Here is a 20083-nt window from a genome sequence, read left to right on the forward strand (position 1 = left end):
GCTTTCATAGGCAATGAAAAAACAGATTCGTTTGTGTGGTTGCTTGAAACCTTTAAAAAATCTATGGAGAATAGAATTCCAACCTCCATATTCACTGACCAAGACCAAGCTATGGCTACTGCAATTGAGCAGGTACTTCTTTTTCTATTACAATATCATATTCACTGATTCCACTCTCATATTAAGTCATTTTTGTGTTCATAACTTTTATGAATATAAGTATCACTTTTGTGAGTATAAATGTTACTTTTGTGAGTAAAAATATCACTGTTATGAGAATAAGTGTTCAAGTTTAGTGACATATCACATTCTGAATGCAGGTATTGCCAGACACAAGGCATAGGCTATGCATATGGCACTTAGAACAAAATGCAATAACACGATTTGGAGCCCTTAAAAGGGATAATGAGTTCAAAAAAATATTCAACAAATGCTTGAAGGGATGTGTGACAGAAACAGAATTTGAAGAAAGATGGAAAGAAATGATACAAAAATTTGATTTGGTTAATCATGCATGGTACCAAAGGGTGTACAATCTAAAGGAAAAGTGGTGTCCAGCATTTAGTAAAGATTTCTTCTCGGCAGGAATTCTTTCATCACAAAGAAGTGAAAGTACGAACCATGCAGTAGGATTCAGAGCTAATAAATCAACAACACTGACAGAATTCTATAGAATCTTTGTAAGAACCATAAAAAGATGGAGAAGTGATGAGAAGTATAATGAGTTTACCTGTAGCAAATCAATAGCCTTTACTTCATTGCCACTATCCGGAATGCTAAAGCATGCTGCTCAGGTAATTCTATATTCCTTTATTACATATATCTAAGAACTGAAAACAAACAATATAAGCAAATATAAAAATGATACATGCAAAGGAACATGACTGGTAGTAAGTTATTTCTCTAATGTACAGGTTTACACATTGTCTCTATTTAGAGACTTTGAAGAGGAATTTGGCTACTCAATGGCGACCACAGTGCAAATTCTAGGGAGAACTGAAGAAAACATTATTCTTTATGAAGTATCGCTAGAAGAAAAGCCATGGTCTTCCCAACAGGTAAGTTACATACATGAGAGCCAAACTATATGGTGCACTTGCAAGAATTTCGAAGCTTCTGGTTGGCTATGCTATCACTGCCTCAGAATTTTACATCTACATTCTATTACAAGAATTCCAGAGAAGTACATTAGCAAAAGATGGACAAAGCTTGCAAAAACTGAAGTATGGAATAGAATGGAAAATAAGGATCCAAAACTCCCATATACACCATGGAGACATACAATGATGAGAAAATATTATAACTTAATCTTAAAGAGTCAAGAAAATGAAAAGGCAAGAGCATTCATGGAGGAAAAGTTCAAAAACTGTATGAAAATGGTGGAAGACTTACTTGCGGCCGAAGCTTTTACAGAGGAGGTTGCTGCAAGTGATGACAATTCTAATGTGGCAGAGAGTTCTCAGAGTACCAATAATACTGCTTCTTCATCAACAAGTACAACCATACCCACTATATTAGACCCTAAGAGAGTTGTAACAAAGGGAAGAAGCAAGAGAGCAAAAGGAGCACTTGAAAAAGGGAAGAAATCAAAGCAAAAAGCATTACCAGATCCAAATTCAGAGTTTGGATCGAAGACACCTACTGTGCGACTTTTTTGAACTTGTAGTGAGTTTGGATGAAACACAATTGAATACTTTTTTGTAGTGATTTTATTTTTGTTTAATGCTACTATTGACTTTCATACAGAATTTTGAATTGTGATATGGAATTGCTCATGAATTATGAACATTTATATAATATTACACTGATACTTAAAAAAGTAATGCATATACTGGCAAAAGTGATGCATATACTGGCAAAAGTGATGAATTTACTAACAAAAGTGACACTAACACTTACAAAAGTGATGCATTTACAGAAAAGTAACACTAATACTCGCAAAAATAACAGTAATGCTCACAAAAGTGATGCATCTTCTCACAAAAGTGTTACTTTTTACTCACAAAAGTATTGCATATTCACAAAAGAAATATGTCACTCACAAAAGTGATATTTATAATCACAAAAGTGACAATAATTATCACAAAAGTGTCCGTTTTTAAAATTAATAAAATGGTAATATATATGTTAAACTTCAAGTTTTCATTTAAATCAACTATATCTCTGTATGATGATATATGATACACTTATAAAATTATATATAAATAAATAAATAAAAATAAGAACAACAGATTACCAATATTTAATCATATATATATATAAAATAAAATTTGTACAAACATTTTGAAAATATTAACACTAGTATAAGTGTCGATATTTATCACTAGTTTCAACTTCCAAAAGTACTTAACTAATTACAACTTCCAAAAGTACTTAACTAATAACAACTTCCAAAATTAGCTAAGATTTAGAAGGAGTGTACTTCCGTGTAGCCTTTGTAGTTCGTTTTGATTTCGGAGCACTGTCAACAGTAGGAGGAGCAGTTTCAGATTTCTTCTTTTTCTTCTCCGCTGCTGCAGCCTTCCTCCTTCCTTCAATTTCAGCAACATATGCAAGATCGCTCTTCTTCTCATTAAATTTTTCAACTTCTGCTAAGACATCAGATCTTGATTCGTTCATGTCAGACATACTCAAATCTTAGCACGTAAAAATTTCCTTCCAGCAGCCTCACAACAAGAAAATAAAAGGCGCCTTAATATGTATAAAACATTAGAATAAACATAACAAATGAATTAATTCGGATCAGTTTCAAGATCACTCACTGTTCTAAGTTCATCTACAGAATACGATGTATCACCAACAAAATGCTCCATATGACACATCATATACACACCACAGTCATTATTATCAACCTTACTCTTCCGCCACACTAAATCAGCAATTTTAAATTGTAAAAAGGGACTTTTTCACTCTTTGGATGATTTCTTCGTGCAAGAAAATCACCAAATTCAGAACACTGAAAAAAAAAAACAGAATATTAAAAACAACAAGAAAATAAGATTAATATAGAAACATACTTTAAAATAGACAATAACATACCAGATAAAAAGTCAAATTTTGAAAATATGTAATCATGTCATGACTCCAAATGATATTATCAACGTAATGAACCAATTCATTGCCATGATCAATCACAAAAATACATAATGTTCATCAACAAGAATAGGAAAATAAACCTGAAAAAAAATAGAACAAAAGTTAGCATAAAGCACATCCATCACACAGTTAATATATATTAAAAATTAAGATATATACCAAGTCTGCACCAATAACATCACAACAAGAATTTTCATATGTAACCCATTCATCCCAAATTTCATGCAAATTCGAGACAGCAGAACTAGCAGAACTATCTTCGTTCCCCTCTGATACTTGCAAAAAAGCAAACTAAAAGGAAAAAATAAATAATTGAAAAGAGTAAGAAAACAAATAACTCAAAACAGAAAGTTTCTTACACTTTGCCTCGCACCAAAAAAGAATCTTTTAGGACCACAAGTATCATAAAAACATGATTCATTTAGATAAATGCAGTAGCAATCAACTACTGACCAACGAACCAAATTAGTATGCACCAAAGACACCATATCCTCTCTTGGAATGAGAAAATGCAATCCATAAGTAACAAGATTCTCACTGCAAGGTCAAACAATATTATTAATATCAAAACAAAAAGAAAAAGAAAAAAAAAAGGTTTCAAAAAATATGACAATTAAAAAAGAACTTACTTATTATTAAATAAGTGTTCCACCAGACAATAATCAAGAGCTTCTAAATATAATCGAGGTAATTTTTCACTAAAAGCACGAGAATTACTTTTCATAAATGGCGTAACAAACACTACACTCTGACCACCAATTTCACCACAGTCCAAAGAACACAAACTTTTATTCGTTCTTCTGACTGAACCACCTCTGCCACCACCATCTCCACCACCTCCACCATCTTGTAGGGTAGACTTTGATGAAGTACTTGCATCAACTTTAAGTAACTCATCCACTGACTTCATTTTTATAAACTCATCAATTAAGCCATCAATAAGCTTATGATAATGCGGGTTAGACAAAAGTTGTTGTATTTGAGACAACTCAATAGAATCAGCATCCAAAGAAACGGAATGTTCAACAAAACGACTATGCACCAACCGTTGCAAAGAACTAAAACAATTGGAATTCACAGAAGAAAACAACTCCATGTTCCTTTTCATATAAAGAAACGCCTCATGCAAATCCTACACATTAACAAACAATTATATGAGACCAAGAACAAATGTTTTATTAAAGAAAAAAAAAACATACATCAGCTGAAGCACTTTTGATCTCAGAATCAGTTAATACTCCTTCAGGCAAATCGAAAGTCACACATCTTCTATCATCATCAATAGGAACCACACAACTTTCACCCTTACTTAAGTTGTTAACATTCAAATCAACACACTTAGCAGAAACTGGATAAGTCAATTCATTCAAAACCCCCTGACCAAATCCACCAGCCTTCAACTCCAAGGACACCCTGTTCCTCACTTTTTTATCTGTCCAGTGTTGGATAAGAGGAATAGTGGAGTTCTCTACTACACCTTGGAAATTCAAACGATGAAAATACATAATCTTAAGCAACAACAAACATCCACTAATACTATCTTTAGCCTCAGAATTTTTGTAACTAACAACAGAATTCATCAACTTTCTCAAAACAAATGAACACCAATCAAGATTTTTAATCTGATCAACATCATCCACAGCATTAACTAACCTAAAATTAACAGTCCTATTAGCGGTAGGAACAAGCATACTACTAAGAGCATGCATAACAAATAACCTCTTAAATTCATCACCTCCATCCACCAACTCCTTGATCCTAGTTTCTAATCTAGCCAAAGGTATCAACTCCTTAACACCAACATCAAAAGAAGCTCTCCATTTATTTTTCAATGCACTATCATCTTGAGATTTACCTTTGTAACTACCCTTCATTTCAGGAACCTCACGACCTTCTACCTTAGGCAAACCAAAAACATCACACACATCATGCTTAGTCACAACAAACTCCTTACCATCAGCTACACAAAACATACAAGTATATCCATTAAAACTCTCAACAAGCCAAGGAAGTATACCTCCAACCATACTCTCCACACGTAAAGACAACAAACCACCAAATCCAACCTCTTCTACATCTTTTTTTTGAGTCAGAGAAAGCCCACTTATAACCTTAACTAATGAAGAAGGTCTACAACGACATGTAATTTTCCTATTAGGCCTAAAAAAACAAAAAAAAGATGCTTACCATTCAAAAATGGTAATAACATACTTATATACTGAAATTTTAGTTATCATATAAAATTAAACATGAATTGTGAACATTTATACAAATTTTTATACTTATTATCACAAAAGTGACAATCATAATCACAAAAAATGATACTCATGAGAGTCATGACACTCATTACATGGATATAATATTCAAAAAAGTGATTACTATCAAAATTTTCACAAAATGATACTTGCACTCACAAAAGTGACATTGATAAATACAAAAGTGAAAGATATACTCACAAAAGTAACACTTAATATATTGACACAAAAATCACATAAAAACAGTCCTATTAATCAAAGTTACCTATACTGTTACAAAAGTCACAATTCCATTCACAAAAGTATAGCAAATATACAATATTCTAAAACATAAAATCTTACTCGTCATCCTCTTTTTCTTGCCTCTTCCTTTTATTTCCCTTGGATGTACTTCCTTCACCTTTCAACATCTTTTTTCTTCCTGCATCCATTTTATTTACCGCTTTTTGAGCTCTACTATAACGAAAACCTTTGATAGATCCTACCAATTAATTTTAAAAAAAAAAAACATCACAATAGAAATTTTGACAAAATTTGACAAGATTGTACCAAGCAACACAAAAAGATAAACATATCCACCATGTTTGCCACACTAAAATCAAATGCAGCATTTAATTTATATATATTAAACTGTAAACGAAAATAGTAGAAAAATACCTAAAATTCATACACAAAATACTTTCATCAATTTGATTGTACTACTATGAACATGCAATTTTTCATTTGGACATTTTTACAAACACCTAGCAGGCAATTCTCAAAATAAACCTAACCTAAGCAAAAGCAACTGATTAAAACGCACAACTAAACAAACATAGCACAAATTGTACAAAAAAAAAAATTGCGAAAATGAGAACAAACACTAACCTAGAGCAACATTATCTTCACCAGAAACCTTCTTCTTCACCATTGCAAAAACTACAAAAATCCAAAACAACGAAACCCTAAAAATCGAAACACTTCAAAATTGAATAAAATGAAATAAAATTGAGAAAACAAACCTGAAATTTGCAACAATCAACTTCAAAGTGAAGAAAGTAAAGATCGAAAAGAGAGAAATTCAAGTAGCAACGCCAAAAGCAAGAGAAGAAGAGAACGAGAGGAGAGAGAAAAAAAAACCAGAGAAAGAGAAACAGGAAAGAGAAGAAGAAAGAGAAAATAAGAAATTTTTTGGTTCTTTAAATTTACACGTGTGAGCCCAAGTTGAGCAGCCCAATTTGCACTTGTTTGCTGTGATTTTCAGTAAGTTAGTGAAAACCCGCTTTTATTAAAAGTTTGTCATTTTTTTTACTTGTATATCGGACGCCGACTTTGTTTGGTGCGGAGTAGCTAATTCCAAGTATAAAATAAAATATATGAAGTACAAAGTATAATCATGTATGCATAAAGTTAGTTAAGTTGATCAAAATTAGGTCTTTGAGAATAATTGGAGACGTTCTATCTAAATTAGGTCTTTATCTTTAATTTGTCAGTGAGGTATTGATGAGTTGGTGATATTCATAACATGTATGCTATGAATCGGATCTTAAAAATCTCTTGTGACTCGATCTCTATCAAATCTTGCATGTTCAAGTTAAGCAAGTTGCTTGCCACATGCATGCACAGTCAGCATGAATCTTGATGCTTAATGCCTCATATATATATATATATATATATATATATATATATATATATATATATATATATATATATATATATATATATATATATATCCCATAATCATATTATTATATTATTACAGTTGGATCTTAGGCTCTTAGCTGATTAAGTGATTAGGACTTGGGGGTTGGGGACAATTAATTTGAATAAAGTTGCAGTAGTATTTTTAATGTTTGATTGATGAGGAAAATTCTTTAAGAGAGTTGGTGTGAATTGAACTAGGACCTACATACTCCCTTGATTTAAGGTATTCAACTTAATTACCAAGTTAATCTACTTTCGTTTTTTTTTATTTTTTTTAACGCTACAAATTAAAGCTAAGTTTAATTCAACTTATTTTTACTTACCCGATTTTATATAATTTTTTTTTTTTTATAAATTTTAATCTACTTTAATCTGATCTTATTACTTAAAATTTGACCTCATATTAAACAAAAGGCGGGAATCGGAATGAGATAGACCATCTTTAATTGCATACAACTTTTTTAAAACAGACGTATTAGTGTATTAGGTATTCTATAATAATGTGTCTAATCTGTACAAAATTAATTTAATTTATAGATTGGAAAGTACGAAACATAATAAGGGTACAAATGCGTGGCGACGTTGAAGCGGTGAAATGAACTCTCAGAGTCTCCGCGTATACCAAATCAGTCTGATGTCTGCTGGTTGCCTATGTTTAGATTTGTCATAGGTTGAGCGGTTCATATTGTCAATTTCGTTTTATAATTTTATGATATGATATTCGTTTATCTTAATATGATTGTGATTAAAGCAGTGACATCATCTAAAATTAATTTTAATGTTGCATTATTCAACAGTTTTTACAAAATTTGTGATGATGAAATATGGGCCTTTCCCTAAAAAAATAAATGAATGGTTTTGCTCAATCAGTTCATAGATACAACCTTCCCTGAATGCTTCTTGCGTGATGGCTTGCTGCTGCGCGTACACTCACTCAACGTGCATGATAATGATTTACAATGAAATATCTTTATTTTACCATTTTCTATACCTAGTTTTTTTTTTTATTTTTTTTTTTTTTTTTATTTTTAAAATCGCTCCTAGACTCTGAGACGCCTCAACCCTAGCTATTAAACCAAGCTTAATTTGGTAATTATTGTACCTAGTGTAGATGATAATGTATAACATTATGTTATATAATATAAACCGATGAGAGTGAGGGATAGCTCAAGTTTATCCCATGTTAAAAGATGAGTGAAATCAATATGTAATTTATCCCATGTTTTACTAGAGAAGGTTATATTACAAGGATAAAGACAACTACGATCCAATACTATCTCACATTCTCATAATCTCATTATATTAGTTTCCGGACGATCTATGTTATCAATTTAAACCAAAGAGGATATGTACAAAGTATGACTCATTATTTAGTAATACAACTATCCAAGTATAAAAAAAAAACAATATAGTAAGGATATTTACGTAAGAAACTATTAAAGAATAAAAACAAATCCCGCGTATTTTCTATGTGGCCAGTCGACACATGAATAACCCCTAAACCTGATCAACCAATTAACCCCTAATCAAGTAACTTTAGCTATACATTATGACTAGCTACATATGAAATTTTGTGAAAGTCAAAAGCCTAATAAACGGGAAAAATGGGAGAAGGTTTCGTAATAAATAAAACTAATAAATAAATAAATAAAGATTTAAGTTTGGTTCAATTTGAACTCCAACTAGGGACAACTAGAGAGATACAAAATAAATTAATGATAATTGTACAAAAGATTTGCAAAGCCTGGCTAAAAAGGTAATATTAATAATAATGAACCCCAATTTTTTGGAATATATACGTGTCTTTGCATTTTTATTTCCACGGTCTTTAGCTTTCTCTCTCAATTTTTGTTTTCTTCACCTCCAAATAAATACTATAATTCATAATTTATAACACCCAATATCATAATTCGTATATTATACGACTATATATATAAAAGCTTCTTATTTATCTTCTTCTACTTCTTCTTCATATCATAAATTCCAATGAGGCAATGACATGAAATTTTGAAGGCCAATTTCAATTCTTTTTTGTGCAGATTCGTGTTTACAGGTTCGTTTTTTCCTTCTTAATCAAATTATTTCTGCTTGATTATCAGTTTTTGCTTGTTAATTATTCAGGCGTTTATGATTTCATGCATCAAGCATTTTTTTTGGTTACGTTTTCCTTTTTTCTTGCGTTTTTCTATGATGAGATTATAAAACCAGCAAACTAAATAATGCTAAAAATGATTAGATTCTGTAAATTGCTTGCTGTAAATTAATGGCTTTTATTCATAACGCGATATATAGATGAATTTATATGATTACAAATACTCTGTATGAGATTTTAACTTTAAAAGTAACAATTATTTTATTTGGAAAATTTGTCTATTACAACCATTTAAAAAAAAAATTGCAAATTGCAGCCTAAAAATTCTTCTAAATTATAAATTATAACTAAATTCAACTTTTTTATCGACTTGCGTGTCATATAATATTCGATCTTTAAGGGTTTGTATTGAGCTCGAAATTTGAAAAAAAATAATATAAGTGTCCTTAAGGGTCTTTTTTTTTTTTTCTTACTCCGTAACATCTTAATTGAGCAAATAAAATTATCTTACGGAGTAATTAAACAGAACTTAGCATAGCTAAATAGCTAATACAATGTTTAAGACAATTGTCATTTTGATGAATTACTTTTAATTAATACTTCGTTGACCCTTGTTGTTGTACATGCTGATTTTACAACGATTTCGTCCAATAAATTTAAATATGTGTATTTAGAGTATATTACGTAGTACGGAGTACATAATTAAGTGATATAAATATTAGAAAGTGGGCAATAGAAATTTTAAGATCCCAATAATTGTTCTTAATTATAAGCTGTACGGAGTAATTATCAAAGTTAAATTCTTACTCCGTAATAAATTGAGATGTACTGTATGAAATAATATATTCAGACAAGAGAGTACCATATATTAGTCACACTAATTAATAATTGTTATTATGAGTAAGGGTTATATATAAGTATTAATTAATTATGTGATTATGAAACCATAAGAATTTGCCTAAGCATCTTTTTTCGTTTGAACAACAACAACAACAAAAATCCATGGAGAAAACTTTCAATCAGGTACAAAAATTACTCAATGCCATCATGTTTTCTATATAAACATGCTTATCATGCTATTTTTTTAGTGGGCTTACGTGGAATAAATCTTTATTTTTGGATATGTATGAATTTCAACTTTTCACGACGTAGCGTCATCTTTATCCTAAAAAATAATATGGAGTACTTCCTCCAACAACCCTTGTAGCCTCTCCCCAAAAAAATAAAATCAAATCGTAACGGGGTATTTTGTGTTAAGATAAGAAAATGAAATATTAGGAAACTCTCTCATTGTGTGGTTAGAGTAATTCCTTGTTTTATGAATGCATCGGCAGAAAAAATATACTATATAGAATTTATTATATACATTCGGGTGTATCGTACATCCAGGTAATAGAATAGGAACATACGAAGTAATAGAATAATTGCAATGGTCAATATTAGTGCTATCGATAATCAAATAAAATCTTGGGAAGACTCGGAATATATATGTTAAATTTGTAAAATCTTGAGTTAAGGAGTACGAAGTATGTTTTATTTGTAGTTTAGAGAGCCACAAGGGCAAGGGAGAGAATCAATCCCAAAATCTCCTAAAATTAGGGAGACAACTCTATTCACTTGAGTTATTCCTCACTTTCAAGGTGTACGGATTAGCTAAGCTTGCAACGATAGCTCTATTTGCCAAGTTGTGCCAAGTTGTTGACCAACTTTTTTCAAAGTGAAAGTCTTTTGGGCATACATATGATACATTACCTTAGTTGCACATTTTTAGTGCAATAATTTAGAAGAAAAAAGTAGGGGCCCTATTGATGGTATTTATTGTAAGAAAAAAAAAAGTACATAAATTAAAAGACAAGTGGGAAATGGTGACTTGTGAAATGTAGGGGCAAAAAGGTCATTTTATAAAAAACCAAAGTTATTTATTATTATTTGGAAAAAAAAAAAAATCAAAGGTCATTTTGTTATACGGAGTATTAAAAATGGAGTACTCCTTATACGAGTATCATTTAATATAACTCACATATTATGACCCGATGATTTTGGCTTGGGGGTAAAGGACAATCAATTACTCGTATTATTTAAAGCTATTTTGCGCTAATGAGCCATAAGCACATTGTAATTGTAGTGTAAAATACAGATTAGAATAGGGTTAGATGGTTTAAAATTGCGACCTATCATACACACTCCGGATTAGACTATACCTTACAAAATAGGTCAAGTCCACATCCTTGGTCCAACAAGCTATGTTCTGGAAAACTGTAGAGGAATATGGGGACGTGGGCAGCCAGGCAGGTATATATCATCAGTCACTACTAAAGAATCTGACATTTATTTTAAGGGTACGCTAAAGAAAACGAAAGTCAATTAATTGGATAGGATTAAATTATTGGAGTTGTGCAATCAGATCATGGCCGCCAATATTGTAGACGTAGATAGATCTTGTTCTTTTCATGATTATTGACCAATATTCAATGTTGGATCCAACTTTATTTGATTATTGGTTGGCCAACTACTTAAAAAGTATGCAACTCGTTTAATGTAGTAATCATGAGCTGTAATTACACTGGACGAACGAGCTTAATTAACAATGTGAATGAACGTAATTAATATTGGGGCTAAGTGTTATTATTCCTGTCTAATATTTGTTGGTTAGTCGTCATCAAACTTATCACAAGGACGGAATTTTGTTATTGATTACTCCCATCCCTATGTCACTATTGTTATTCTACTCCGTAATTATCAAAAGTGTATATTAAATAGTCATTATTGTTTCGAGGGTTAGGGAAGAGAGGGGGCGGTTTCTAGGGTTGGAGAAAGGTCATCAGCCGGTTTTCGAGGTAAAGGAAGGGAGGGGTGGTTTGGGGTGCATAAGGATTTTTTCGGTAGGGAAGGGAAGGGGGTTGGCAACCAGCGGTGTTTGGAGCTGGTGGCTCCCACGTTTTCATTATTTTATATTTTAATTTTTTTAAGTAATTTTTAGACCAATTAAAACTTGAAACGTGCCATTTGGTATAACAAGTTAGGATTTGTATAATGGTACGATAAATCAATATATTGTACAAGTATACATCAGGGATTTATTTGAATATGTGATGTATATCCAATTCTAGATCTCGTGTACTTTACTTTTTATCTATAACTCTATAAGATATGCTCTCTTATTATTTATAGACCGATTTTGGCTTTTGGATATGAATCGATTCCAATTGCTTCATTATAACGAGTATACTTTTTCATCATCTTTGGGTCTCCTAATTGTATGTTTAAAAAAATCTCTAGGTATAGTATTACTCCTAGAGTCCTATTATAACACGTTTTTATTTGTTGTTTTTGCAATTTCTCATGAACCAACAAAAAAAAAACAAAAGAAATACGTATAAAAAAATGTTTTGCTTATTGCTAAATTTATGATTATGAATTGGAGAATGAACTGTTGATGTCGATTTCAAGGAAATTTCTTGCACTTTGCACCAATTTGTAAGCTCAATCACATCATTTATTTTCGTTTCTTTGTTTTTGTGACCCAAAAAAAAAAAAAAAAAAAAAACTTCATATTTAAGAAAGTATTTAGCCCAAATTTAAAAATATTGAATAAGATCATCATTGAACTTTTTTGCAGAAAATTTATTGCTTCTATATAGAGGAAGTTGGAAGCTTTTGAGGAGAACTTAGAAAGGAAGAAGAAGAAATAAAGATGGGTTTCTTGTCACTCTTTGAAGTGGCATCAATGCCCATTTTGCAAGTGCTAATAATCAGTGGATTAGGAGCATTTTTGGCAACTGGCTATTGTAATCTTTTGAATGCAGATGCTAGAAGGTCCTTGAATAAGGTTAGTCCCGCGACTATATCTTATGTACTCGTACATATCTAATTGTTTTTCATAATGGATCGGAATTCTTTCCAGTAACTAAATTGTCAACCTATCAAAGGAATTTAGAAGGTGGGTGTAGCATACATTGCATAAATACATATTGATATATAGATACATTTTAGTGTACTTTAATTTTGGAGGAATATGTGCAAAAAATGAAATAACAAAACAAATGTTGAAATGTAGATCGTGTACGTGGTTTTCACTCCTGCACTCATGTTTGCAAGTCTTGCTAAGACTGTAACGTTGCAAGACATCATATCATGGTTAGCTATCTTTAATTTCGATTCTTTCTTGTTCTGTTTAGACTTTCTGCTCTTCTGTAGTTGTTGTTTTTCTTCGTTTTGCCACTGATGTACTGTTATTTCACATCCATGTTGATGTGTAATGGATATACACGAATAGCTTATCATTTGACTAACTGTTAGACATCTAACAACCAGGAAATTAAACTCGTGCTATAATTACATCTTAATATATGGTATATGTCAAACTGCAGGTGGTTTATGCCTGTTAATGTAGGGCTAACGTTTTTAATCGGAGGAATCCTTGGATGGATTACAGTTAAGATTCTGAAACCTGGGTTACATCTTGAAGGTTTAATCATTGCTTCTTGCTCAGCAGGTAACGAATTTCAGTTTCAAAGTTTTTTATTTGACTAGTTTCGCAATAAATGTGGGAGTTGCTAAAAATTATTTTTCTCATCTTTGATATCCCAGCAAACTTGGGAAACCTTGTTCTGATCGTACTTCCTGCAATCTGCAATGAGGATGGCAGTCCATTTGGTGACGACCATGCTGCTTGTTCTTCAATTGGCCTTTCTTACGCCTCTTTCTCAATGGCGGTATGCCAAAATAGCTCTTCCTCTGGTTTTTAGTAACAGATATTGCTGAGAGTCTTTAGATAAGAATTTTGACAAATTTGCTTGCATAATAGGCTTAAGCATGCTTTTGCACTGAAACACCTAGCATGCTGTTGTTATTGCAGCTAGGGGGGTTTTACATATGGACATACACTTTTCACTTGGTAAAGAGTTCATCCATTAAGTTTAAGGCACTAATAGCCGCGGAAGAGGCTGCAAGGGATCCAAACGACGACTTAGAAGCTGATGTAAAGGCCCATCTTCTTAGTGGAGAAAGTCAAGGGTATGATGCAGGAAGCCATCCTGTAAGTTATTTTCTTCTGTATAGTATGTTTACAGAATATAACAATAGTACTGTCACTTACCTGACCTGTATAAATGTATCAGGTATCACCTAAGAAGGAAAGCGAGCCCCTTTGGAGAAAGATAATCGAGTTTCTACACCTAATATTAGAGGAACTAATGGCACCTCCTAGCCTTGGTGCAGTGAGTCTCTCGTTCTCTCTATAAACATAAACTTTTACAGACTTTGTATGGTGAAATAGCATTGTATGTAGCACCTTGCATCATTGGTAAAGCGAGCTTAATCTGCTTGAAATGCTACTACCAAATGTTTAATACTACCTTCTTTTCGATCCTATATGCTATGAACTTATGCAGTTTTATGCTTTTGATTTAGATTATTGGACTCATTTTTGGAGCTACTACTTGGTTAAGGGGCCTCGTCATAGGAGATGGAGCTCCACTTCGAGTGATACAAGATTCTCTCAAATTGCTTGGGTATGTCTTGGTGAAATTTTCAACTCTGTTTTTTTCAGCTTATTAAATTCAGTTTCAGCAAATATAACTATATAAGTTTTGTTCATCAAAAACAAGTGCAGTTCAGAAAAAAACGAGTTCAATTTTACAAAGCCTGTATACAAAATAACATCTACTAAACCATAACATACCTTATAAATTTTCTTGCAGAGATGGAACAATACCTTCTATCACCCTTATACTAGGTGGAAACCTTATACAAGGTAAATTAACATCAGATCATTTGAGTTAACAGTCCAATTAAACAGGATTACAATATCTGACTAATTGTTTTGAACAGGATTAAGATCATCAAAAGTAAAGCCAACTGTGATTATTGGGATCTTATTTGTCAAATACTTGCTGCTTCCTGTGATTGGAATTGGAGTAGTAAAAGCTGCTGATACTTTTGGCTTCCTCCCATCAGACCCTTTATATCGCTTTGTGTTGATGCTTCAGTTCACATTGCCTCCGGCCATGAGCATCGGTTAGTCACCAATTAACTCCCAAGCTTTAACATCTTGCTGTATAGTAAGTCTAGTTCAGAGTTCAACTAACTTTTCCTTGTTGTTTTGGTTGGTTGTTGCAGGTACTATGGCACAATTATATGATGTGGGACAAGAAGAGTGCTCAGTGATATTTCTTTGGACATATCTTTTTGCAGCACTTGCTCTTACTCTCTGGTCCACAGTATTTATGTGGATCCTATCCTAAACAAAGCATTATAAGGGCAAGCAAGCATAATATTATGATTCATCATTCACACAGAATTATACATTTGTCCTTAAAAAACAGAAACTTGTCCCAGATGGTCCATGCAGTCAAGTTATCAGCAACTGGAATTTTCAAAGTGACAAGTAATTTGAAATGATGCATATTACTCTACATCGCGGTTTAATATCAGGATAAGTATCGACTCTAGTGCCAGTGCAAGCTTCTGATACAAAAACGCGGTGGCTATATATGTAATGAAGAACAATTTTGTCAAGTCATATGTGATTCTCTGTAATCACACTTGTATCATTCTTTGTAGCCTTCTCTTTTAGAGGGGAAGGGTTGATTTATGAAGTCATATATCATTGACATAGATTATACTTCATGTTTAAATTGAAGGCCACATTTGGGTCATATTTATGTTATATACTAGGAAATGGTTAAAAAATATTCTCTCCATACACCCCATCATTAAAACTATACATGCATTATTGAGATTTTTTTTTAACAAATATCATAAACTCTACCATAATCAATTGAACAACAATATACTCACTTAATTGTTTACTTTAAAATTAAAGCTAACAGTAAAATACTATTTTAAAACAACGCATCAAGACAAATCTAACTAGATCGAATTGAATATACTATTTTGAAATGGACTAGTGGAGTAATATATGATCATCCTCTTATTAGATCTTCTTATTTCAGTCAAAGAAATGTATAATTAAAGCATAATAGATCAATAGTACACATGTAGAATTTGTCTGAATATGTGATATGTAGCAAATTGGATCACACACTCTTTATTTTTTGTCTAAAACATGTGTTCTCCACTATGGTAGATTGGTAGATCGAATTATTGGCTTTGGGACTAAGATGGGATTCCAATTGCCTAATTATTTTATTTTTCCTTGAGAGGAGACCTTGTTGAGTGTATTCAACGAGTATATATATACTACCTCCGTTTCCTATTATTTGCAACTAAGGAGTATTATTTGTGAGACTATAGACTGTCAGTCTGTATTTGAATCTCTTTGTATTTGATCGAATAAGATTATTACTGAACTTCTTGCAAACTTCAATTCATTCATTCTACAAATTAACATAGAGAAAGTTGAAAGTTTTTGAGAACTTAGAAAAGAAAAAGAGAAGAAAATACAAGTAAAGGGAAGGAGTTAGAAGAAGATGGGTTTCTTGTCACTCTTTGAAGTGTCATCAATGCCTATTTTGCAAGTCCTAATAATCAGTGGATTAGGAGCATTTTTGGCAACAGGGTACTGCAATCTTTTGAATGCAGATGCTAGGAGGTCCTTGAATAAGGTGAGTACCGCGACTATTTTGTGTACTCGTACATATTTACTTGTTTTTCATACATAAATAATGGATCGGAATTCTTTCCAGTAACTAAATTGTTCTATCAAAGGAATTTAGAAGACGGGTATAATTTACATTACGTACATATATACATACATTTTAGGTACTTTGTAGCTTAAACTTGGAGAAATATGTACAAAAAATGAAATAACAAAACAAATGTTGAAATGCAGATTGTGTACGTGGTTTTCACTCCTGCACTCATGTTTGCAAGTCTTGCCAAGACTGTAACGTTGCAAGACATCATTTCATGGTTCGCTCATCGGCTCATCGCTATCTTCGATTTCTATTCTTACTAGATCTCTAAGACTTTCTGCTCCTCTAGTTTTTTTCTTTGCTTTGCTACTGTACTGTTCTTTCACATCCATGTTGATGTATGGATGTACGCGAATAGCTTATCATTTGGCTAACTGTTAGACATCTAACAACCAGCAAGCTTGCGCTAACTGTACATTTGTTGTTTATAATTACATCTATATTTATGGTATGACTCAAACTACAGGTGGTTTATGCCTGTTAATGTGGGGCTAACGTTTTTAATTGGAGGAATATTTGGATGGATTGCAGTAAAAATTCTGAAACCTGGGTTACACCTTGAAGGCTTAATTATTGCTTCTTGCTCAGCAGGTAAACTAAACCCAGTTTCTAAGGTTTTTATAAGACTTGGTAATTCAGCAATAAATTGTCAAATTTTCTGACAATTCTTTTCTGGTCTTTGATAACCCAGCAAACTTGGGAACCCTTGTTCTGATTGTACTCCCAGCAATCTGCCATGAGGATGGCAGTCCATTTGGCGATGACCATGCTGCTTGTTCTTCAATCGGCCTTTCTTATGCCTCTTTCTCCATGGCGGTATGCCTAGATAACCCCTCTACTGGTTTTCAGTAGAACATATTGAGCATCTTTAGATAAGATTTTTGACAAATTTGCTAGCATCAAAGGCTTAACTGCATAAGCATGCTTTCGCACTGCATCACCCCATTGTTATTGCAGTTAGGGGGATTTTACATATGGACATACACTTTCCACTTGGTAAAGAGTTCATCCATAAAGTTTAAGGCACTAATAGCCGCAGTTGAGGAGGCTGCAAGGGATCCAAACAAGGACATAGAAGCCGATGTAAAAACTCAACTTCTTAATGGAAAGAACGAAGGGTATGATGCACACATCCATCCTGTAAGTTATTTTCTTCTGTATAATTGATTACTTGTATAGTATGTCTAAAGAAAAATAAGAATAGTATCGTCATTTTATTTGGCCTTCATAAATTTTGTAGGCATCTCCCAAAAAGGAAAGTGAGCTCCATTTGCAGAAGATAGTAGAATTTCTACATCAGATTTTACAGGAAATAATGGCACCTCCTACTATTGGTGCAGTGAGTCTCTCTTTCTCGCAATTAGCTATAAAGAGTAACTTTTACAGACTATGTAGGTTCAAGTTCAAATACATTGTAGTATTTTCATCATAGTTTAAACTGATTGAGATGGCGCTACTGAATGATTTGGGGGTACCGTCTTTTGGATCCTGTGAACTTTGAACTTTCACCATTAAGCTATATTTTGGTGACAAAAGTCCTAGGATGGGTGCTCGTCTTTAGTCAGTGATCGAGGCCAGTTCCAAACAGTGGCAACTGGTGCATGCCTACCATTGCAATACTAGCTAGGATATAAATACTAATTACTCAGTATAACAGATTCGCCGCACTCAATTCTGCATCCTAAGTCCAGAAAACCCTGCAGTGAGGCAAGGTGGGTGGCTTTTTGTGTGGTCTTCAACTAGCTTATGCAGTTTTATAATTTTGTTTCAGGTTATTGGACTCACCTTTGGAGCTGTAACTTGGTTTAGGGACCTTGTCATAGGAGATGGTGCTCCACTTCGAGTGATCCAAGATTGTCTCAAATTGCTTGGGTTAGTCTTGGACCTCTTGTTGAAGGCTCAGTTTTGTTCAGTTCATAACATTTAATTTCAGTACAAATAAGTTTAATTCATCAAAAACTAATTCAAGGTAAATACTACAGAAAGAACTAAGCTATGATATACCTTATGAACTTTCTTGCAGGGATGGAACAATACCTTGTACCACCCTTGTACTAGGTGGAAACCTAATTCAAGGTAAACTAGTGATTTGAGTAAATACTACGGAGTGGGTTTTAACAGGATTACGATCTATGAATAATTACTTGGCTTGAACAGGATTACGATCATCAAAAGTGAAGCCCTCTGTGATCATGGGAATCTTATTTGTCAAATACTTGCTGCTTCCAGTGATTGGAATTGGAGTGGTAAAAGCTGCTGATTGTTTCGGCTTCCTTCCACCAGACCCTTTATATAGCTTCGTGTTGATGCTTCAATTCACAATGCCTCCGGCCATGAGCATCGGTCAGTCATCAATACTTGAGACTTACAATCTTGCTTCATACTGTAAACGATTAGAGTTCAACTAAATTTTCCTCTTTGTATTTTGATTAACCAAGTTTTTGGATGGGGGTTGCAGGTACCATGGCACAGTTATTTGATGTGGGACAAGAAGAGTGTGCAGTGATATTTCTTTGGACATATCTTTTTGCAGCACTTGCACTTACTTTCTGGTCCACAATATTTATGTGGATCCTATCTTGAACAAAGAATTATAAGGGTAGTCACATTATTATGATTCACCAAACACTCAGAAATAGACATTTACCCTGAAAACATTTGTCACAGATAGTCATATTTCTAGTTATCAGCGACTAGAATTTTCAAAGTGACAAGGAATTCGAATAGGTGTATATGTAACTCTATATTGGGCTAACTTTCAACTCTAGAGCTGGTGCAAGAGCTTTGATACAGAACCCCAGTGGCGATATAGTGTATCGAAGAACAAGTTTATCTTCTCTAACACTCTCACCTATATCTTATCTTGTAGCCTTCTCTTTTGTTGGGGTGTCAAGGGGAAGGGCTGATTTATCGATGTCATGTATCATTGACATAAATAATACTCCTATTTCATAAAATTGAAGGGCCAAATTTGGGTCATAATGATGTGATACACAAGGAGAGTTGGTTAACTTGGTTTAAAATCTTTAAACACAACTCTCCAAACACTCAGTTTGTAAAACTATGCACTCTTGATTATTATTATTAATTTTTTTTAACAAATAATCATTTACCCTCCCAAAACCAATTAAAAATAGTTTCCCCATTACATTCACTACTACTGCTAGAATACTCTTTATTTGTGGAGTTATTTGAGATGTATCCCGTGGACCCGTGCATTATGACATATTCGCTAGGAGTGCAGCGATAATTGGATGCACCCTGTTGTCATAGTACATTTGTAGTGCGATATCAAACTC

The 20083-nt window shown here is 32.9% G+C and overlaps 4 protein-coding genes across 5 annotated transcripts; 3 read left to right on the forward strand and 1 right to left on the reverse strand.

Moving 5' to 3' along the window:
• The first annotated feature begins 965 nt into the window (after nucleotides 1-965).
• On the forward strand, nucleotides 966-1658 carry LOC110681791 (protein FAR1-RELATED SEQUENCE 1-like). The gene has a single exon (XM_021857916.1). It carries the CDS (start codon nucleotides 966-968, stop codon nucleotides 1656-1658), a length of 693 nt encoding a protein of 230 aa, XP_021713608.1.
• A 1330-nt stretch (nucleotides 1659-2988) lies between these two features.
• Nucleotides 2989-5242, reverse strand: LOC110682145. The gene is made up of 2 exons (XM_021858400.1): nucleotides 3726-5242; nucleotides 2989-3633 (listed from the first exon to the last, which is right to left on the reverse strand). Exon 1 carries the CDS (start codon nucleotides 5121-5123, stop codon nucleotides 4275-4277), a length of 849 nt encoding a protein of 282 aa, XP_021714092.1. The 5' UTR covers nucleotides 5124-5242; the 3' UTR covers nucleotides 2989-3633; nucleotides 3726-4274.
• Nucleotides 5243-8754: 3512 nt separating this feature from the next.
• Nucleotides 8755-15819, forward strand: LOC110682146 (protein PIN-LIKES 7-like). Of its 2 annotated transcripts, none has more exons than XM_021858401.1 (11): nucleotides 8755-9087; nucleotides 12746-12955; nucleotides 13184-13263; nucleotides 13497-13621; nucleotides 13717-13841; nucleotides 13985-14164; nucleotides 14247-14345; nucleotides 14539-14639; nucleotides 14829-14881; nucleotides 14959-15144; nucleotides 15247-15819. In XM_021858401.1, exons 2-11 carry the CDS (start codon nucleotides 12821-12823, stop codon nucleotides 15369-15371), a joined length of 1209 nt encoding a protein of 402 aa, XP_021714093.1. In that variant the 5' UTR covers nucleotides 8755-9087; nucleotides 12746-12820; the 3' UTR covers nucleotides 15372-15819. The 2 variants fall into 2 exon arrangements, with proteins under 2 accessions (XP_021714093.1, XP_021714094.1); XM_021858402.1 differs by lacking the exon at nucleotides 8755-9087 and adding an exon at nucleotides 11056-12603.
• Nucleotides 15820-16354: 535 nt separating this feature from the next.
• LOC110682148 (protein PIN-LIKES 7-like) lies at nucleotides 16355-20079 on the forward strand. The gene is made up of 10 exons (XM_021858404.1): nucleotides 16355-16694; nucleotides 16922-17001; nucleotides 17251-17375; nucleotides 17476-17600; nucleotides 17742-17924; nucleotides 18025-18123; nucleotides 18556-18656; nucleotides 18808-18860; nucleotides 18942-19127; nucleotides 19243-20079. Exons 1-10 carry the CDS (start codon nucleotides 16560-16562, stop codon nucleotides 19365-19367), a joined length of 1212 nt encoding a protein of 403 aa, XP_021714096.1. The 5' UTR covers nucleotides 16355-16559; the 3' UTR covers nucleotides 19368-20079.
• The last annotated feature ends 4 nt before the right edge of the window (nucleotides 20080-20083 follow it).

The sequence above is a fragment of the Chenopodium quinoa genome, unplaced genomic scaffold (assembly GCF_001683475.1).
Source record: "Chenopodium quinoa cultivar QQ74 unplaced genomic scaffold, ASM168347v1, whole genome shotgun sequence".
NCBI lineage: Eukaryota > Viridiplantae > Streptophyta > Magnoliopsida > Caryophyllales > Amaranthaceae > Chenopodium > Chenopodium quinoa.